At 45.1% G+C, this 21,404-nt stretch overlaps 1 protein-coding gene across 6 annotated transcripts in view; it reads right to left on the bottom strand.

Annotated features, from left to right (window-relative positions):
* RIPOR2 (RHO family interacting cell polarization regulator 2) overlaps window positions 1–21,404 on the bottom strand; it is a 110,438-nt gene that overhangs the window by 36,192 nt on the left and 52,842 nt on the right. Inside the window, exon 1 of one of the 6 annotated variants that reach the window (XM_026790965.2) lies at window positions 16,282–16,512. The exons of 2 other annotated variants lie outside the window; for them this stretch is intronic. In XM_026790965.2, the coding sequence (XP_026646766.1) occupies window positions 16,282–16,369 (88 nt within the window). In that variant the 5' untranslated portion in view covers window positions 16,370–16,512. Of the gene's footprint in view, window positions 1–15,861; window positions 16,164–16,281; window positions 16,513–21,404 lie in introns of those variants that run through there. 3 more of the 6 variants (XM_005482901.4, XM_026790966.2, XM_014264307.3) reach the window with 3 other exon arrangements.

Here is a 21,404-nt window from a genome sequence, read left to right as displayed (position 1 = left end):
AAACATTCACTGCAGAAAGCAAATATGTGGGGAAACATTGTGCACTGCTCAGTTATATTTAATTTGGAGCATTAAACTGGGCAAATATTCTTTGGGGCAGCAGTGGGTGCCATGGCAAACTACTGTTTCTCTTTGGAGGAGACTGCATTGCCCAAGGAGCAGCTTTGTCAGGAATATTTCAGCAAGAACATTGCCAGAAACACTTCTTCCAATCCCAGCATTGCCAGCACTACTGCTAATGAGACATTTTCTCTATTGCACAACCCAACCAGAGTACATCTTCCTGTTTTGGAAGTGAGGGTGTCCCCCTGACTGAACAGCTTCAGAGATACCACACGGGGTGCAGTGAAAGACAGCTTTCTCCTCCCCTGTGGTCAGCAGGCAATGGTACTTCACCATTCATGTCCCTGCCTAGTCCAGATGCAGCCCACTCAGCTCAGAGAGTTTTACCACAGCAAGGATAAATCCCTGGGACACAGAAGCTGCTTTCAGGCAGAGCAGGACCATGAGCACCTGTGTTGGGCACAAACCCATGGAAAGGGGAGAGCACGGAGGAGCAGAGAGGCTCTGGAGCTGCTGCTCATCACCAACTCAGAAGATACCACAGTGAGGATGCACTTTGGCTAACTCACACAGGGATAAACATGCTCCAGCCACAGCTGGAGGTACTTGAGTCTTTGCTCACTGAGAGCCCAAATTTGGCTCTGTACTCACCCCTACATGCATAAGGCTCTCTGCACACCTCTGCAGGGCTGAGCTGTGCTCAGGCTAGCTGATACCTGGCACAGCACTTGCCAGAAGGCATTTTGCAGCTTCCAGGGTCAAACCTCGCATCCCTATAGATGGTAGAGGGTTTCCCTGGGTCAGCTTATGCCTAACAGTTCAAACTGCACAGAGAGCCATGTCCTGCGAGACAGAGCGGAAACCACCCGACCACAGCACTCTGGGGGCTGCACAGCAAGTTCCCTTTGGGTGTGCAAATAACCTTTAGACAATTAGGCTGCAATCTGCATGCTCCCATACAAGGATTTGCATCAAAAATCTGGTCCAGAGTGCCAAGGAGCAGAAAGAAAATCCCTTGCAAGTGTTCAGTACTTGCACGGCTTGACAGGATGATTAACACACACACCCTGACAACATCTGGAGACCTAGGAGGAGCTAAATAGCACTGACAGTCAGAGGAGATTTAGCAGCATAAACACCAACAATTCCTCAAAAAATAAGAGAGGTAAAACAAAACTTGAAGTTGGGTGCTAATCACAACCACACTGGCTATGAAAAGGGCTTTAGATTCAAAACTGCAGTGAAAATGCTAGCATCTTCTGCATGATGTCTCTTCTCTATTAACATGATCAGAACACTAATAGCTTTCACTCTGAACAGAATCTTAGTGTCCAAATCTGACTGTGCAGAAACAGTGGAACTGTTTTGATTTTCTTTTCCTTTGGGCAAACTTAAAAAATAAATAATCTTGGAAAAGGAATGTACTTATTTATTTTCTTTATTTTGCTCAAGCACTCAGATGGCTTTAAAAGGCTTTAGTAGCTAAGACTATCCCCAAGATACTAGAAAAATGTGCAAGAAGTGCAATTGAAATGCAAATTGAAGACCTGCCTGGAGCTACTTTTGCTTTGCTTCTGCATAAAATGGTCAGAACCCAGAGCCCAGATAGGCTTGTGGCCTCTCCCTATATATTATATATAATCTTGGTGAATAATGTATGTTTAATTTCTGTACAGAAGAAAACTGAGATAAAAGGAGGTAGCAGTAGGAACTGGTGAAATCTCCCAGTTCTGTTCTGTTATTTTCCATTGGTCAGGTTAAAGGTTGACTGTATTGTACCAACACCATCTGTTCTTAAGATTTAGACTAATATTCATAATATGACATCTCAGACACTTCCAACCAACCTCAGCAAATTGCATCAGCCCCTTGGCCCAGATTCCCAGAGACAATGGCAGCATATGGGCACTGCATCGATGGATTATTAATGATACCCATCTTGCAAATACACTTTAAGTGATGAGCTTCTGTCATGTTGTTGTGATACTCTGTCTTGAGAGGTGTTTCTCTTCCTGCCTCTTAAACCATTCACAGGTCTCTCTGCTATCAACTACATAAATCTACCTCTGAATTTAATAGTACAGCTGTATCCTGATGGTCTGCATGGGTGCAGTTGCTAGTGTAATTTCAGCAAGGCTCAGCCCCTGAGGGCTCACCCAGATCTCTTGCTGACCTGATGGGTATCCCCACAGCTGAACACTGCTAAGGCCATTCTGGTGCTATGCCAAGGGAGTGATCGAGTTTCTCAGTCTACATTTAGCACTTATGTGATATAATGCTACTGTCTTCTACATGCAATATAAATATTGCTCTCAATATAATGCAAGTTGCACATCCAAAATGATATTAAATGCTTCTGTGATTTGAGAGGTCCACTTCAGCAGTGGATATAATGACTACACTTACACTTCTAAATCTATATAGTTAATGAACCAGGGATGTTTCATTTTAAAAAGACAACAGTCTCCTTACTGCTAATATAAGCATGCCCTGTGTATAAGTATAATTAATATAATTAGTACTGCCCATGCTAAGTGCACAGCAGTTGAATGATGAGCCCATCAGTGAGTCAAGGGATAAGGTGAAATCCTATCAGTACTCCTCTGCCCTATTCGCTGACAGCTTGCAGCACAGAATGGCAGATAATTGATGATGTCTCTGTCCCCAGGGAAATAAAAGTCCCCTCTCTCAGCTCTTCTTTCAGTCTGGAAATGGGGAAGCAGCTGAGCCTGAGCTAATGAGTGGGGAAAGGACAATCACTTTCACAGGGCTGCCCTCTCTTCATCACCCTCAGCATAGACCTCTACCTCCCACAGTGCCAAAATATTTGATAAACAGTATTTGATTCAAGCTAAGAAGGGAAATTCAGGCTGAAACATATTTGCAAAATCTAGTCTAACTTTTTTTATTTGCTTCTTCCCCATAACCAGTTTGGAGATGGTATTTTTTGCTCACCACATGACAAGGGGAAATTGGTTTTGCATGTGCTAACAGCCATGCAAAGCTGCAATATACAGTGGTGAGGGTGTCCTTAATTCCTCCTGTTCTGTGCAGCAGCCACAGTTATGGCTCCAGGTCTAGAATTTGCTGTAAGGTGTAAGGTCTGAGCTGAGGCTTCGAGGGCACTCTGGGATTATGTACAATTGCTGATTAAATGGGAACATGGGATAGGGCTGAGTGACTGAACACATCCTTGATCATCCTTTCTTCCTATATTATTTTTTGGTTCAAGGTCCATTCTGCATCTAAGGAGAGGTAATCCCTGCAGTGAGATGGTTTCTATGTTGATCTGTGATGGTCTGCAGGCTGCCTGTTAAAAATCAAGTGATAATTATCTAGGTTGGGGTGAGCTGAGGGGGCCCACTAACTAACGTGAGTGGATGGCTACAAAAGGCAACCAATTCTGTTTGCTGTGCTAGGAACATTTCTTACCTGCAAACCTGGGGTATGCCTGACAAAAGAGCCGATATCTTTGTGACTAATGAAAGAAAAGAACATTTTCCTGTCTCATCTATGCCAAGGTCTATATGCTGCTTATTGGGCTGGCTGGCCTACAAAGGAGAAAAACTTTTGAATGCAATGAGATGACAATTAGGACCACTCGTCTCTCCAAAAGACAACCACAGTAAGGGAAGGAACTGTTATGCCCTAATAGTCATGTCATACTCCAAAACAGCCAATTCTTTCTGCTTTGCACTCGTAAGCCCAAAGAGCAAAATGAAATTCTAAACTTACACACATTCACAGTGCCAAGCTCATTCAGTGCACCTTCAATTCATGCCTGCTTGCTTTTGTAGCCTGAGTCTAGTAATTTTTCATATTTATTTTCCAACTTCTTCCTTCTGATTTAGCTGAATCACTTTGGCAATATAAGGCCAGCATTGCCAGTAGCCCAAATAACCACCTGGAATTTATGATTTCCATGCTTCCTAGGCTCCCAGAATGTACAGAGGCATGCATCTTGGATGAGAAAATAGACATCCTTTTGGGTTTTTAAACATAAAAATTTGACAGTGCTATGTGGATAAGAGTGCTCAGGAGCACTATAAAAGCTTTCACAAGAAATTTAATTCTTGCACAAGACTTTTTACACTTTCAGGACAAAAACTCTTTAAGCATGAGTGAGCAGGCTCATAATTTCTGTATGTGTCAAGAAGATTTCTGTGGGGTGAGGGACTCCTGGAAGCACCTGTAGAAAGGTGTCTTCTGTTGGTCACTCGATCACACAAATTACAACCTTCATGGCACTTTATCCTCCCTTGTGCAGAGCAGCATTTGCTAGAACTGCACAGACATGTGAGCTCCATCTGAAGAACTATTCTTGGCTGCCAGAATAAAATCATGTGCACTTGTTCCACCCAAGCCCAAGGCTTAGAGATATTCCTAAATAGTAGCATATGGCTGCACCGACAGCACACTTCCCGAGCCTACATCAGCCGGTGAAAGGCCAGCACACCCGTGAGCTCCACGCATTAATTTTAGTGCACAGAACGAGCCACGTGGGCTTCCCCACACGGCTGAAGAGCAGTGCTGCACAGAGAAGGAGCTGCAGCTGAGATGGAGCCCCCTCCTTCCAACAAGACCTGTGGGAGCACATGGGACACACTTGGGTGGGCATCAAAGCCATTGGCAGCCACAGCACAGGACGGGAAACTTCTGCCCCGCCTCTTGCAGCAGCAAGAATCTCAGCTGAGCCCACGGCAGCTCATCCTGCTCTCCCTGAGGTGGTCTCTTCCTTCACCATGGACATCCTCAGCACTGACTGTCCATCACGATCTCCCTGAAGGCTTGAGCACACTTCTCACTGATGACTTTATGTCCATCAGGGACACTCACAGTGATTCTTGTATTAGCTGTATTTCAATACCTTCAATTCAGGTGGATTCTGTTCTTGCAATGCACAAAGAAATGTTTATGCAGCTGATGCATCTTTTATAGCTCTTAAGCCCACAGCTGGGAGCTTTATTTTTTCATGCAGAAATCCCCGCAAGTGAGCACAAGCCGCCATTACCCATTTCTAATAAATGAAAATGTAGTATTTCAGTACCAAATTTCAGCTTTTGTTTCAAATTGCAACAAGCCTTAGGAAAAAGGCTTGTACTTTATGGCCTCATTTCTGTAAGAGCATTTTAAATGTTGCATGTAAGGGCATTTTCAATTCAAATGCTAGCTCATCACTAGACACCCTGACCAGAAATACAAATTGTCTACCATCTGGAACAGCCCATGCTGTTCTTCTGCTCCTCCTACCCAAACTAGATGATGTACATGAACCTTTTTATTGCACAAAAAGCAACAGAATAGTAAGAAGAAAGCTACCAGTCCATGTCAAGAGCAAAATTTTGAAGTAGATATGGCTGTAAGAGCATAGAACCTGAATAGCTGATGCTCCCACTGCAATATATTAGCTCCACATATTCAGTAAGTTATCTCTCACACCAGTCTAGGTACCAAAGTACATTTGAGGACTTTGCATTTGATTTTATGTTTATTGTAAAACATGCCTTTGGCTCTAATTCTCATCCCTTCATTAAAACACAGGAATAAGGATTGGCAGCGGCTAAGGTGAAAGCAGGACTCATTTTGTCTCATACCACAGTCAGCCTTCTTCCTCCCCTTTTTGCAGCAACTCCTTCACCAGAGCTCTCAGTGCAATGCCCCCATTTCCCTCTTTTTGTTGCCAGGGAGCCTCTGCTTAACCTCCCTTCAGAGGAAGACCTTCCCCCTTGGTATAGCTGAAAACCCAAGGAGAGGGAAATGCAAATGAGTTATTCCACAGTAATAAACCCAAGGAAAATAAACTTGATCCTAAATGGCTCTGCACACAACAGATGGGTTCGTGGCAGCTGACCTCCTTTTTTTTTTTCAGTTCCAACATTTATTTCACACTGGTGGCTGGGGTGAGCATGCGCAGGAGCCACATGGAGCCCTCCCTACATCATTAGAGACACGGGGCAATCTTATTCAGCTTGCATTAGCATAAATAAGCAAAATTTGGTCTTGTACTTATGAGTGTGGCTGAGGGATCAGAATCTGACCATCTAATTACATTTGACATTCATTTATCTCAAACCCACCCCAGTATGCAGAATTATCTTTGATTAGAAGTCAACTCCAATTCTACTCATCACTGAAAATTCTTTATGTCAATGTAAGATTTAATTAAAAATTAAGTCCCACTGCCATTCAAGTGCTGGCAAATAATCTAAAGAAAAACCACTTCTGAAACACAACTGAGAACAATCCTCTCATGCTTTAAATCCACCTTGCACAAAATCCCTAACAAGCGGTTCAGCAGAGTGGTCTGAGCACACAATTAACCACACTGTCATTGGGGCAGCCCTGCACAGTCATAAAGGTGCAAGACCCTGGGCAGCTCTGTTATCTACCCCTGCATCAGGAGATAAACTACAAGGAGCAACCTTGTGAGCAGTAAGACTAGCAGGATGAAAAACAGGTGGGAGGGAACTCCTCCACCCAGGAGCAGCCTGACTACTTCTCTACCTCTTTTAGCACAGGCCTGGTTGACCACAGATATTGGACAGAATTTTAATTTCCTAGCTCAGGCGACAAGAAGTGACCAACTGATTGCCTATTTTGGCAAGCACTAGCGTTAGGGGAGGCCTAGGAACCCATGAGTGCTGTGGGTGGTCTCCCTTCCGCCTTACTGACTAACGGGAACATCTGGAGTAACAAGCCCAGGAGTCCATCTGAGCACAAGTGGAGTAAGACAGCCCTGATGTCAACAGACACAGCTTCAGTGGGAGTCCTTTGGCTAAATCCATGATGAATCTGAGCAGTGACCTAAATTTGCATGTCAAGTGTAAGCAGCACAGAGTGGCTTCACTTTCTCAGACTGTGCAAGGAATGAATACAAAAATCTTCTTCGTGACAGGAGAAAAGAAGCAATTGCTAGGAAAGTTGTCCTTGAGAATGCTGATTTCTTTAATTACTTTGCACCAATATTTTTGCTGCTCTACAACCCTCATTTAATGCAGATGGCAGCAGCAGAGGCAAGGACAGCAAGCTGAGGATACCATTTCTTTGCATCTGCAGGAAAGTAAATGCATCAAGTAAACACATGCAGGATGGTTTGGGTAACCAGTGGGCTGCTCTAGAGATTATTTGTTTTCCCTCAGCCAAGACAGACAAACTGGCTGTTCTCGGTATCCACTCCAGGTATGCTCTAATATAAGCATGAGTGAGCTAAATTAAACAAGCACGCCAGGCTTTTCATCCCTGAAAGGAAAGTAAAACATCATTGTTGTCAAATCCCTTCAGCCACTAATGAGATACAAACACTTTGCTGCTCCTCTTTAAATACATGGGATTAGGGTGACTTAAAACTCCGTGGATGTTTATACGATCATTCTATTTCCAGGAGTGTCGTAATGGCACACTGCTCCCTAAAATACTGTGGAAGATACACTGTTACATGTCCTAGGATGAAGACCTTTAAAGCTGGATGCTGTTCTCCCAGCCATGAGCATTGCAGAAATGGATTTATTTAATCTTTTTGACACCTTACAAGTGTGGCCACTTAAAGAGCATTGCCATAAAAGTCCTGTGTTACTTCATTTACATTTGGCTATAGCATCTGTCTGAAGCTCTCTTGCAGTACATCAAGTCGCTGAACACTGTCCATGCACAACCAAGAATGGCTGTCTGCTCTGATGCAACTCGCTTGTCTCTTGGCTTCAGCTCATTTTCAAATTCAAAACTTCAGTCTTCTCACATACATGACTTTATGAAATTTTATTTAAAGTTATGGCAGAGTTTATTATTCTCTTGGCTACAGTATTTTAAGCTTAAAAAACCTCTTCAAGGCACGGGATATAAGAGTACATATCTAATACCATCAAACAGCTTAAACTTGTCCCAAAACAAACATTTTCTCTGGTCAGGATCGTTAAAGGATTTGTAAGAAGCATCTGAAAGAGCATAATGGGGTAAGGGTCTATGCTAGGGTCCCTCTTGGGAAAAGCTTGTGTTTGTGACACCGTTGCTGGAAAAAGAGGGCTGATGACCAACAGGGCAGCTGAGCAAAACAGAAAAGGAGATTGCTATGTGCAGACTGCCAGAAGACACAGCTATCCTAACCCTGTCCCACACAGTTATCTTATACCAGGTATCCACAAAAAGAGCAGAACAGCTTTATAGACACACAAGTGTTTACAGGAACCACTTGATAAAACATCTAGAGTTTTAGGCAGACCTTCTCCCCTTGCCACCACTTTGTGAAACCACATTTCATTTCAACACTTATCAAGATGACTCAACAATGTGCAACTGGAGCCCAGAAAGCCAGCAATATTCTGTGCTGCATCAAAAGCAACATGGGCAGCAGGGTGAGGGACACTGCCCCTCTGCTCTGGTGAGACCCCATGTCAAGTACTGCATCCACATCTGGGGCCCTCAGCACAGGAAAGACGTGGACATGCTGGCGTGCTGAGGAGGGCACAGACAGGATCAGAGGGATGGAGCACTTCTCTGACAAAGACAGGCTGAGAGAGGTGGGGTTGTTCAGCTGGGAAAGAGAAGGCTCCAGAGAGACTGGATTGTAGCCTTTCAGTACTTGAAGGGTGCTCATAAGAAAGATCAAACTCCTCAGCAGGCCCTGTAGTAACAGGACAAGGGGCAATCTTTTATAACTAAAAGAGGGTAGGTTGAAACTAGATAAAAGGAAGAAATTATTTACAATGAGGGTGCTGAAACACTGGAAAATCTACAACAGAGCAGCTGCAGATGCTCCATTCCTGGAAACATTTGTGGTTGACTTGGACTCTACATTGAATAAACCTGGTCTACTGGAAGGTGCTCATGATAGGGGCAGGATTGGAACTAGATGGCCCTTAAAGGTCCCTTCCAACACAAACCATTGTACAACTCTGAGTTTCTCAGCACAGAAAAGCTGTTCCCTCTTGTCTCTGCAATGGCTTTCTGCTCCTTGGGGCAAAGTAGGTTATGCTGAACAGTCACTGGCACAGTTCTGGTTTGGGCCAGACAGGGCTTTCTTACACAACTACTGTGCATATTTTGGGAAGCATGGACCAAAGATCACTCCCAAAGCAGTGCTGATGTACTTTCCTCCTCTGAAAGGCAGGGGAGCTTAATGCCACAGATACAGGCTGGTCTGTGCCTGCTGCTGTTTCTGCCCAAAAACATTCACAAACACCTGTAGTTTGCTGTCACAGACAAAACCAATACAAACCCAATGAAACCCTTAAATCTACAGCAGGTATTTCTAGTCAGGGTTAATTAATAAATTTAATTTGAAGTGGACATTAGAAAAAAACAAATCCTGAGTTTAAAATGCCATATCCTGCAGCTATGCTATAGGATTAGTTACCATTTGAGTTTTCTAGACACAGAGACATTACAGATAAATCGAGCATGAACCAAAAAGATCTGACAGGGCTTTTGTCACTGAACTACAAGGTAATTATGTTGTGTAACTTTTCATTACACAAATTAAGGCAGTGCATCTTGGCACATCCCTGCTATTCCACAGTATGCCATTTAAAAGAAAGATCTACTGAGGCCATTGCAGGTCAATGACAAGCTTTTAGGAATGACCCTGTAGCTTGTCCTCTGCTGCCCTTCCTTTCTTCTTTCCTTCTCTGTTGATTTCTGCATTTCCTATTCATGTCATATTAACAGACCATCATTAAGGATATAGGAAAAGGAGGATATCATGGCTTTTCATGAGGATGGAAAATAATTTTGCCCCTTTGCCAATGGAGGCAATTGTCTTCCTCAGCTGGGGGCAGCATGGCATGCCCACAAGAAATACAGTGCCTGGAAGAACCTTGTGTACAGGGTTCAGTTCAAGATACGAGTTGCTACACTGGATCCACTGCTGTCACCTTCTCTACTAGGACGGAAGATTGTTTTCTTTTTAAGGGTAGAGCTAGGAGAGAATGGGAAAAAAGCAACCCTTTGCTGGTTAACTGCATATGAAAAGCCATCTAACATTCAGAGAACTTCTGTTTTCAGTGTAGGGCATGGAAATCAAACGTATTGAAAGCACTTCCAGTCCAGCACCTGCATGATGGAACAAGTCTTTGTGGTCCAGCTGTCATCTGGGGAGATGATGACAACATCTCCCTCTGATTTCAAAGAAAGCAAAGCCCTAGTTTATGCAGGCAGAATTTTAAGCTGATTATTCTCTGGTCTCAGCTGAGTCTTAGCATTTTTAATATAGCTTTGGTTTGGTTTTGTGTAGCACAGATGACTTACTGCAGTGAGCAACTCCAGCTCCTGGCTTTATTAATCTGAACATCTAAAACATTAAACATTCTTCTCTGTTTATTTTAGCAAAGATCACAAGATTTTATGTATATCTAAGTAGATGTGACCTGCAAGTGTCACACTGAATTCAAGAAAAAGCCTTGTGAATCAGAGCACCTCACAGCCAACTCTTCCAATGCCACCAGCACCTCTTTGTGAAAACTCGAGCCCCTCTTTGAGCTAACAGAACACTGTTTTGTGGACATACTGAATGAGACAAGGAAAGAGCAGCCAGTCATGCAGGGCAACACATTACACACTTAATTGAGCATTGGCAACAGCACTGTCACCCACTGACGTGCCTCTGTGGTTGGGAAAGCGCACAGGTTGCTGCCATGATCCAGCAATGCTTACAGGAGTAACCAAAGAAAAAGGCGTGTCCATACCCATGGAAACTCAATGCCAAAGGCTACTAGCAGGGATATTATGGCACAGAGCTGTAACATACACTACTACCTCTGTACCACAGTTAAAAAGTTCTAAAACCAAACATTTTAAAATTAAATACTAACTGAGGATGTTAAGCTGCTTAATTATGAAAAACAAATTTTCCTTCATGTTATACAACAAGAAAATGCCTATCAGACTTTGAATACAGAGTGACACTGTCTGCCCTACCTGCCTGCAGCAGTACCACACACCAGTGTCACCATCTCGACCCCAAGCACAAGCCGTGATCCTCCAGGCATCCTCAAGGGGTGCATTTGCTACAAGCAAAAATTTTATTCCTCTGTTCAGATTCAGACTTCTAGCATATGCAAGACAAATCTGACAATGAAGAAAGACACCTCACGGAGGCACAAATCAAGCAGTTTTAGCTGGCCAGACAGCAAGATGTTAATTCGGGAAAAGAGATATTCTGGTGTTCAACCTTGCATGGTCTGTTGAAATATGAACGTTCTGCCACTATTTACAGATGCTTATTTGCCTGTCTCCTACAGATTTCACTGAAAAGGAGTTCCTTCTTTTGGTTAGCTCAAATACAAAAGTATAAATAGTAAAAGATAAGGTTGGTCTAGACTGGTGTTTTGTAGAGGCGGAGGCACAAGCTAAAACCAGAACCTTGGTGATGACCAGATAGATTTTCTCTGCTGCAACTGCTTTTTAGAGTTAATGGATGACTAGAAGCTTTCCTGTTGATAAGGCTCTTTAGGACAAAATCATCTACGACAAATCTCTGGGCGTTGCAGCTAGATGAGATTATTTGATTAAAAAAAAAGTTAATTACAGAAGGGATTATTTGAAACAGTTCTGGTGTTACTGAAGGGTTACCAGCAGGCTGCACAACCTGGAAAGCAATAGCTGCTGCTGCAGCTAATCAGGCAGTTTGAGGGCCAGGACAGAGGGCAGGCTGTGAGCAGTGGGACAGCAGTAATGAGATGGTTGGCTCTGCCAGCCAAGGTCAGCTTACTGGAGGCATCAGAGACCAGAGAGCTTCTGATGCTCTAAAAAGGCTGGAAGATAAAATGTATTATTGTGACTACTTCATGTGTTGCACTGGTTCCAGGGAACTGTCAGCTTCAATTTGTTCCTCCCATTGAAAAGAAGAAAGATGCTCACATACTTCTGCGCTAATCCGTCATTTCTTTTGTGCTGGTCAGGAACTAAAAATTACAGGATACCCTTGCAACATAAAAAGACACAAGAAAAAGATAACTTTAGGAAAAAAAGGCCAGTTACTTCTTATGTCATGCTTAGAGGACTCACTTCTTGAGTCCACTGGGTGCAGAGCCTGTACGCAAAGAACAAGGCAAGGTCTGTACTTGTGGCTACCAAAAAGCAATTCAAGTACACCATAAACCTGCCCTTCTCCACATCTCCCAAATCCCATGGGGCAGCATGTATTAGGACTGTCATTTTTTTATCATGGCTTGGTTCCTGGCAGCTCCCTAATTAACATGGATGGGACTGGGAGGTGGAATCTTCTTTCTTCCAAACAACACCAGACCCAGCAGCAAAAATACTTCAAAGCTAGAGCTGAAGAGCAAAAATTCAAGGGATTTAATCCAAATCCCCTGGATGCAGGCTTGTAGTGATAGGAGAAGGGGTAATGGTTTTAAACTATAAGAGGGCAGATTTAAGCTGGATATGAGAATTTTTCTTTTTACAATTAGGGTGGTGAAACACTGGCACAGGTTGCCCAGAGAGGTGGTAGATGCCCCATCTCTGGAAACATTTAAAGTCAGGTTGGACAGGTCTCTGAGGAACCTGATCTAGTTGAAGATGTACCTGCTCAATGCTTGGACTAGATGGTCTTTAAAGGTCCCTTCCAACCTAAGCCATTCTACAATTCTGTGAAGGTTGAGATAAAACTGGTGCCCACTTGCTGTAAAACAAGAGCTGAAGGTTGTCTGTCCCTAAGCTGCCAGATGGGGATAACAACAGCTCCCAGAGAAGATTACCTGGTACCCACTGCTTCCTTTCCCCTTGAAATACCTGCCTGGAGGTATTCCAGGTGCCAGAGCACCGGCTTTATGGGAAGGGACAGGACAGGATTAATCCCCAGGCCAGCCACACAGCCTACGTGGGTGCAGATAAGTGAAGGCATGAGCAGTGTTTGCACTGAGGAGCAGACATAAAGCTGCAGAAGAGCTGTGGGCAAAAAAAGTGCAGCTTCTGCTTTGATTTGGGGCCTGTAGGGAAGGACAGTCAGGGAGCTCAAACTGAGCTGACTGCCCAGCCTTGGCTAAGCCATTCCTGACATTAGGCAGAGAGCTATAATATGATCCAGTTTATTACACTCAGGGTTGGCTTTTGCTGACAACCTCCTTCCAGCTCTCTCATGGGGAGCTGGCAAAGCCCATCAGGCCATTCCTCCTCCAGCCCTGCTCACAGACTGCCCTTTGCCCTGGTGTAACTGAACGAAGGACAGCATTGGAAACAAAGATGTTGGCAACTTAAATTCTCATAGACTGCGATGTGATTAAGATGCAGCCACCATGGTTTGCGAAGTCTCCCAGGGCAAAATTGATTCTGCTCTCAAAAGACTTCACATTTGACTTTAAATTCCAAGCGGGCCCAGTTCTTTCTCTCTGCCTGCTAAAGGGGCAAGCACATATTGGAGTCAATGCAACAATCAGTGCAAAACTAGTGGAGGGAAAAAAAAAAAAATCAGTGTGTGTTCTTCCTGATTAATTTTGAGAATCTCTTAGTAAGAAACTCCTCTAGCAACCTTTCTTTCAGAAAATCAGCAGGCACTGCAAGCTGAGTGAACAAAACAATGACCTCCAAGCTCCTGCTAAGTGACAAAATAACCATTTTTCCCCTCCCATTTTGTTAATAGAGTCATCCAGGAACCACACAGTTTCAAAGGGATGTGACAGGCCCCGTCTGATACTAATTCACATCCCAACCCTCTCTAACAAGCCCGTGCCAGGAGCGTGCATTCAGGCATTGCTGTCCTCACTTCCTTCCCAGTCTGCTTTCAGCTGATGCTCCGTGCAGGCTGAATGGCCACAGACACAAGCTGTCTATCTCCCAGCTGCTCCCAGCCTAGCTTGCCTGATGAAAACTACCCCAGTTAAGTGGGTTGTCTGGGAGCAGCTTGTCACTGCCACATGTATAGCATCAGGAGAAAAAAAGTGTCAAACCAGCCATCCCTTTTTTGGAAAAAGCCAATGCTGCTTATAGCTCTCACTCCCACTTCTCCCAGCAGGAAAGCAAGGCGGCTTCCCCAGACCTCTTCCAGCATTGCACTTTGTGTGGAAGTTACCTTTCAGCCTTTTTGGGTTTAAAAATATCAAAAAGCAAAAGGTAACTCTGCATGGCACGTAAGCATGCCATGGTGAGCTTTGAGGCCGTGCTTGGTACCACTCATAGCCCAAGTGTTTGCTCTGTGATACATGTGAATAAAATGGTCATGTGCCTTGAGAGCACAAGGGAAGAAAAGCACCTTTTTCACTTACAGATGCTCCTTCACAAACCACAGACTCTTCCACTTACACGTTCCCAAGCATTTAAGAAATATTAATTCTGCAGCAGAAAAACCTCTAAGGTATAACTGTACTGTCATTCTAGAGAGGAGTAGCAACATGCCAAACTAAGTGCTCTGTTTCTTGTGCAGAATCCTGGAAAGAAATTCAACATGCTGCTTTTTAAAAACAATACAAAACAAAGAAAACTCCCAAAGCCTACACTTTGTCAAGGAAATGCTGGTTGGATGCCAAAAATTAAACCAGCATCGGGTTATGAATGCTGGGATTGTCAAAGTCCACTTTGCACAAGTGCTTATCTGCACTTGCAAGCAGCACAGACACCATCTTAAGTGACTGTCCTAATCTTCAGTTACTAGCTTAGAAAACACTGGATTTATGGGAAAAAAAGAAACTTTGCTTCCTTTAGACTCCCACTGTGCAACATACATACCCACCCACACTCATTTAAACGTGGAACAATCTGTCACATTTGCCCATTTTGGTAATAAAGCAGGGCTCTGAACCCATCCCAGTGGATACCTTTCTGGGTCTGGCCACACAAACCACATCACGTCGTGTCTCTTCCCACTGTGTGAAGACCTCCAAGACAGCTGCGCAACCAGCACAGGAATCTTTCAGGAAATACACCTTCCTCCTGTCTCCTTCCTTAAGCTCTGTTTGGGTATGCTCCTGCTTTTGTTTATGCAGGAGAGGGATACTTGTGAAACCTAATTAACCACCGGAGAAGATGATGTTTCTGTTTGGGAGCGTGTTCCCTGCCCCGGGCTCCAGCTGCGTGACAGCAACTCAAACACGGTAATTAAAATGAGCGTGGCTGAATGCATGGCCAGATTAATGAATGCTGAAATTACACTGGGAATACACTCAGCTCTTCCCAGAGAGACGGATGAAAGGGTGCAAAGGCAGCATGGCCACAAGCACACCATTTCCAGAAAGCGTTTTGAAACTTTGAATGACAGACAGCAAAATGCTCGGCTAACACAGCAACAGAAAGACCAGTCACAGGATTAGGGTGACCTTTTGTAACCAGGGCATTCAAAGGTAAACTGAAGAGCAATGCCAGTGTGTAATGGGTTTGCATCAGTCCTTGGGAACGAGCCAGAGGACTGTAAAGGGAACTTAAGAGGGTCTAAGCTCTCCTCTAACCAGTAATACCATAAAAGCCCTCTGGAAATAGAACGACAAGACCTAAGGAAACGCCGAGACTTTTTTATGGAAACAGGGCTAAGCACTTCCACGCTCTGTGAGAATATATTAAGCCAGTTTTATGCCCCTCAGCGAATAACCACGATCAAGATTTTCTTCACAATCACAGCCTACAACTATGCCCGAGACACCCCAAAACAGCACCTCAGCCCTTCTCAAAACCTTCCCGCTGCCGGCAGCTGAGCGGGGTCGGGACCCGCTCCCGTGAGCGCGGCTCTCCAGCCCTGCAGCCCCGGAGCTGCGCCCGGCCACGTCCCCGCTCGGCAGCGCCCCTTTCCTTCCTTCCCTCCTTCTTTCCTTCCCTCGTTCCTTCCTGCCTTCCCCCGCGGGCTCGGGCCCCGAACCCCTCGGGAGCCCGGCCGAGTACCTGTTGCTGCCGCGGCTCACAGCCCGCTCCGGGACGCCGCTCGCCCGCCGCCGCCCAGCGCTCCTCGGGCACCGCGGTGCCCCATCCCGGGCGGCAGCGCCCGCAGCTGCAAAACTAACAAGCACCGAATAATAATTTCTAAAACTCAAAAGGATAAAATATAAGCTTTAAAATGAAATTAAAAAATGAAAAACGAAGAGAAGCGAGGACAGCTCGCCTGCCGCCGCCGCGCACCGCCGCTCTGGCAGGGAGCGAAGCCGCGGCCGGCTTTTCCTTGCGGAGCGGCGGCGGGCAGGAGGCGGGGGCGGAGGAGGCGGCGGAGGCGGTGCCGCTGCCGCCCGCCCCCAGCCACGGGCAGTGCGGGGGTGCGGAGCCCCCGGGCCCGGCCCCGAGGGATGCGGCGCTCCCGTGCCCCCGTACCTTTCTGGGAGACGCGGCCATGCTGCTCTTCCTTTTTTTCGCCCGATGTGTCTGGCCGCTCAGGCCGTTTGTCCCAAAGGCGGAACATCTGCAGAATCCCTCTGACCCTTCGTGCCTGGAATGGGGCAGGGAGCGGGCTGCCGCCGCCTGCCTTCCCCGCGGCCGGTGGACCACTCGCTGCAGCCTCCGCTGCCGTCAGGAGTGTGCATGAAAGCTCTAAATTTGGATGTTGGGCGGGCTGAAGACAGCAGTTAAAGGCGAATATAAATGAAAGAAAAATGCAATGAATGGACCTTGCGTTTCCTCCTTTAAGCATCTTTTCTGTTACCCCAAGGAAAAAAAGGCTGTATTTTCCCAGAGACTGTGAGCTATTTTCTTCAAATTTAGTGTTCCTTCCAAAATACACAGTCCTATTTACTATCAATATATCTCTCTAGAGGTATGGATTTTGCATATATTTGTTGCCACCCTTAGGACTTCTAAATTTCTCTTTTATGACTTTAATACTGGACTTTACATCAGCCAACAGAAGTACCAAACACACGTTGTATTTTCTATATGATTTGCTGTTCTTCTGCCAGCATTTAAAGCTGCTGTAGGGTCCTTCAAACAAGCTCTCCCTTGTGCCTCTTAAACAGCTGCAAGTAGTTCTTTTTTGGGGGAGGGAGTAAGGGGCAGGGGGAATCCCTGGCAAATCTATGGGGTTCATAAACAGACACAATTTGCAAGGAGGCTTGAGAAGTCAATGCCGATACCCTCCCCATATCCCTGTATCTTTCCCCATCTGGGTCAGGATAGGTAGACTCACCACTTTGTTTTCATTGAGTACACTGACCTGTCACATAGAGGCTGATATTGTATGAAGAAGTTAAGCAAATGACAAGGAAGACAGAGCTAGGCTTTGCAGAGCATTGTGCAATCCCCAAAACTGTCCCTGAATAAAAAATCCAAGCTGCCAATTCCAGATGACCTATCATCTTAAGTAATTTTTAGCAGGAACAATGAATATGAGTTATTTATATTGTGTGCTGAAAATAAACCCTGCAGCCTTAGAAATAGAAATGAGACAAAATTACTCCAGATTTAGTAAAAGCAGAGAAGCATGCTCTTCACACTGGTGTGTGGACCTCTGGGGTCTAGAGGCCGTTGCCAAGGTTTCTGAGTTCAGATGGACTTTACAGCAATCACGGCTGTGGTATTTCCAGAGGCACCCATTTCTCCACTAGAAAAAGTGTAGGGGCTGGTGCCAACACAGTGTCACTGCTGTAGCTCCAAGGCAAAATTTTAAGGGTGACCTTTCTACATCTCTGATTGAATCAACTGTTCCCCCATTTCATGTGTGTCACACAGGATGTGAACTCTGAGGCAAAGGCAGAGGAATTGCTTTCTGGAAAAAGCAGCTGTGCACTTTGGGCTATGGAATGCCAGGGAAAGAGGAGAGGAAATATTTGTGGCAACGCTGAAAGCTATAAATGTCTCATCATGCACACTTAATATGTGTTTGAGTCCATTTCAGCCTTTTAGGGGGTGGCAGCTCTCACTGCGTGGAAGCCTGGTTATCTGTTAAAGGTTTTCAGTGACATAGACTAATTGCAACATCCTACTTCAACCTGGAGCTTCCTACAGTTCTGGTCAATTGTTACCAATTCCCTCTGGCCTTTTTGATCTTATCTTGCAGAAGATTTTTAGAACTTAAGGTTGCAGATGCAAATTACCTCATTCATATTGCAGCCTCCTCTTTCAAGGAAATATCCTCTATCCTATGCAAATACATGTGGTAGGGATGTATGAGCTGTTTCTCTTGATTTCTCAATATAATTTAGCATAGCAAATGCAGAAGGCTACTCTCCTTCTCCCCATCACACCAAGCCCTAAACACACTCCCACTTCTCTGCCCCCAGTGCTTGTTGAAACAGCTGGGAGACTGAGTAGGTTGATGGATGCTCTAGATAAAATCTTTGCCCCACTTAGTCCTTCTGGACATGTATTCATCCTGACACACATGCTTTTGAAAGGCTGGGACAGTCATTCCACGTGTGTCTTGTTTTGCTAATTCAGTGGAAATTGCCAGAGAGCTCTGTCTCCCTCCATCATCTGGCAGGAACTGAAGCTGCCATTGTATTGTGGCTGTGATCATGCTACTATGCCTATAAATTATTCACGGTATTGCAGCGTAATCTTCTGTTATGTTAAAAATAGGTCATCATGAGTGTCCCCAGTGAAATTCTAAGTGACAACAGCTGATTTTAGCTTTGTCTTCAGAAAACAGTGACCTTTTCAATGCAGTAATTGACAATTATGGTCTACTTCTGTCTCTGAGACAGCTCCAGTGCACCTTCACAAACATTAATTCTCAGCACTGGTAACCCCACATTATACTTGAGACAACTAAACCAGAACTACTAAATTACCTGCTGAGCTTTGCCAAAGCACTTTGCTTTCTATTAGCCTTTGCTTCCAGGCCAAAGAGTAAATCAGGATTATCAGAGAAGAGATTATAGTCTGAGAATACCTAAATGCTCTGCTCCTCCTAGGCACTGGAAAGCTTCTTGAAAGGGCTGAGCAGGATTTTCTGGCTGATATGCATCAGTTACACATCCCTCTGGGGGGGTGGATATATTGAAAAGTACTTTACTTCTCCTATTGCCACACAGACTCCAGGCCACTGAATCCCCTGAATCAAGAGAGCCAGAGGCTTTCAGGTCCATTTCAGACTAGACAAAACTGGAAAGGGGGAGCACAACCCAGCAGTCTGGACAGAGGTCCAGGGGAAACTCTCTTTTCCCCATAAGATACTGTGCGAGAGGGCTCTGTGTGGAAAAAGTGGGATATTGTTGAAATTTCCCTGCTGGCTGTGGGGATGTGTGTCTGTTATGCAGATATAAAGACTTAGGCCTGGGTGACTTCATTCAGCTGAAAGCAAGGACTGGTGGTGGGTGGCAATGCTCCTGGGCAGGCCTTGCAGACAGCAATTTGCATGGAGGTCTCTTGTTAGCATGTTCAGAGCAGCAGGAGGCCAAAGGATGTGGGGGATGGCTGGGCAAGACCACAGCTTTGAGCTCTGGATGTCTGAGGTAGATCAGGCCTGCCCTAGCCTTTCAGGAAGACAATTTATACCTGGTTTTTCCTGATGTAGCTTGTCTTTGCTGTGTTTCTGTGTAACTCCCATGCTCAGAAGGGATGCACAAGGCATCTTCACACTGCTGATGGACACCCCACAGGACATCTCCAGCAGGTATCACACCCAGGGAAGTCTTGTGTGGGATGACAGGGTGCAAACCTGACTGCTCTTACCTGGGGATCTTGGTCCAAAAATATAGGTAAATTACCATATTTGAGAGTGGGGAACACGGCAGGTGCTGGAACCATCACTTGGGAAAGCTTTTAGGGGAGAAGTAAAAGACAAGACCCTGACCCCTGCTATGAGCAATTTGAGCAAGATGTGAGCTTTAACATTCTGACTGTATGCAAGTTTGCCATTACTCTTTCCAACTATACATATTAAAGTGTAGCCGCAATTCTCCTACTGCACCCTGCCCATGCTGTTTTTTGGATTGACTCCATTCTGTACTTAGACCTTCTCTGTCCAGTTTGTTGCACATTCATTGTCATCCTGTAGCACTTCTTGCTCTCTTTCCAGAAGAGTTTGATACCCACTTGTTTTTCTCTCTTCTAACCACTGTGCAACCATTTCCCCCCTTTTACTTCCCATCACTATTTTGCTGCTCCACCCTCAAGTTCCTCATTTCTCATGATGGTGCTTTTGCAAGTCTTTCCACTTGCTGCTCTGGGGCACTGTGGGGAAAAGCTACTAGTGCTGATCTTCTGCAATGATTTGGGAACAAATTCCACTTGGGACTTTTGGCCAGATGCTCCGCACAGTTGGATCTTTGGGAATGACCGAATCATAATGCAGTGGTTATGTCCTGTGGCATGGAGGTCAGGACACACTTGGTATGTCAAGGAACAGCTATGGATACAGACGGAGAGGGCCAAGGACAGAAAGGGGAGTCACCTTTAGCTTTTGATGTACCACAGAGACAATACTTTCCCTAGTAATCCATCTTTTATCTGTTCTTTGTCCCACCTGGATGCATTTGTGGTGGTCTGAGATAGCTGCCTTCAGATCAAGAACACCTCCCACAATGGCCTGTGCTTCTGGCAGCATTTGATGTTTGGGAGGTGTATGCACAAGCATACATCCTACCTATCCTCACATATATAACTTGGGGAGCAGCACAAAGGAGCCATCAATTGCATTTTTTTCCCCAGAACCTGTTTCAAAATCAGCACTGATGCCTCTTCTGGGCAGGTTTTATGTGGCAATGTTCATGCAGGGTTGGAGGGAGCAGCACATTCCAGTTTCTCAGACTGCTTAGCAACCAGGGCTGGCTGAGCTGCTCTTACGTGCACACCAAGTGTGTGGATGGTGTGTCTAGTACTGCAGCTCTATCCTTAATTTTCCCCTGTCTTTTGTTTTTGAAAACCATTCCTTGTTTTCTAGTTAAGGCACTTGAAAAAATGCTGTAAACTAATTTTTGCTTTCCTGGACAGCTGGAAGTCAGCTATACTATGAGATGATCAAAGCTATTATAGGAGGGATTGGAGACCTGGAGAGACAGGTATGGCACTATCAGCCTGGTTTTTGGGAGCATGACTGCAGGACAGTGTCATCCATGCTGCTGGTAATGGGCTGGCTGAAGTCCTGCTGCTGGACAGGAAACCAACCTGCCCAGAGGAGTGCAGGCAGTGGAACACATTGCTTTCCTTGGGTCTGCAGCATGTGAGATTCCAGCTGAGGGCTACCTGTCTCAGTACAACCAACATGCTTAAGATCAAGAAGACCCTGTTAGACCATTTCCAGGAACAGTTTCAGCTTTGTAGACAGAAAGTCAATATGTTCCTAGCTTTCTTGCTGGGATCCTCTTGAATCATTGGGTAATCTCTTATGCCTCTTGTTTCTTGGCTCTCAAATGCCCAGACCAGTCTCCCTGCCACAACCTTCACCATCCATCATGACAGCAGGCTGAGATTCTGAATCTGTTTGGGAGTCTCTTAGGAACTGTGCCCATCTCTTCCCATATTATCAAGCTGTAATACCTGCTTCTGAAATTTGCTGCTGA

This window comes from Zonotrichia albicollis, chromosome 1 (assembly GCF_047830755.1).
Source record: "Zonotrichia albicollis isolate bZonAlb1 chromosome 1, bZonAlb1.hap1, whole genome shotgun sequence".
NCBI classification, from domain to species: domain Eukaryota; kingdom Metazoa; phylum Chordata; class Aves; order Passeriformes; family Passerellidae; genus Zonotrichia; species Zonotrichia albicollis.
Note: the sequence above shows the minus strand (reverse complement) of the source record. Positions and strands in the feature narration are given on the sequence as shown.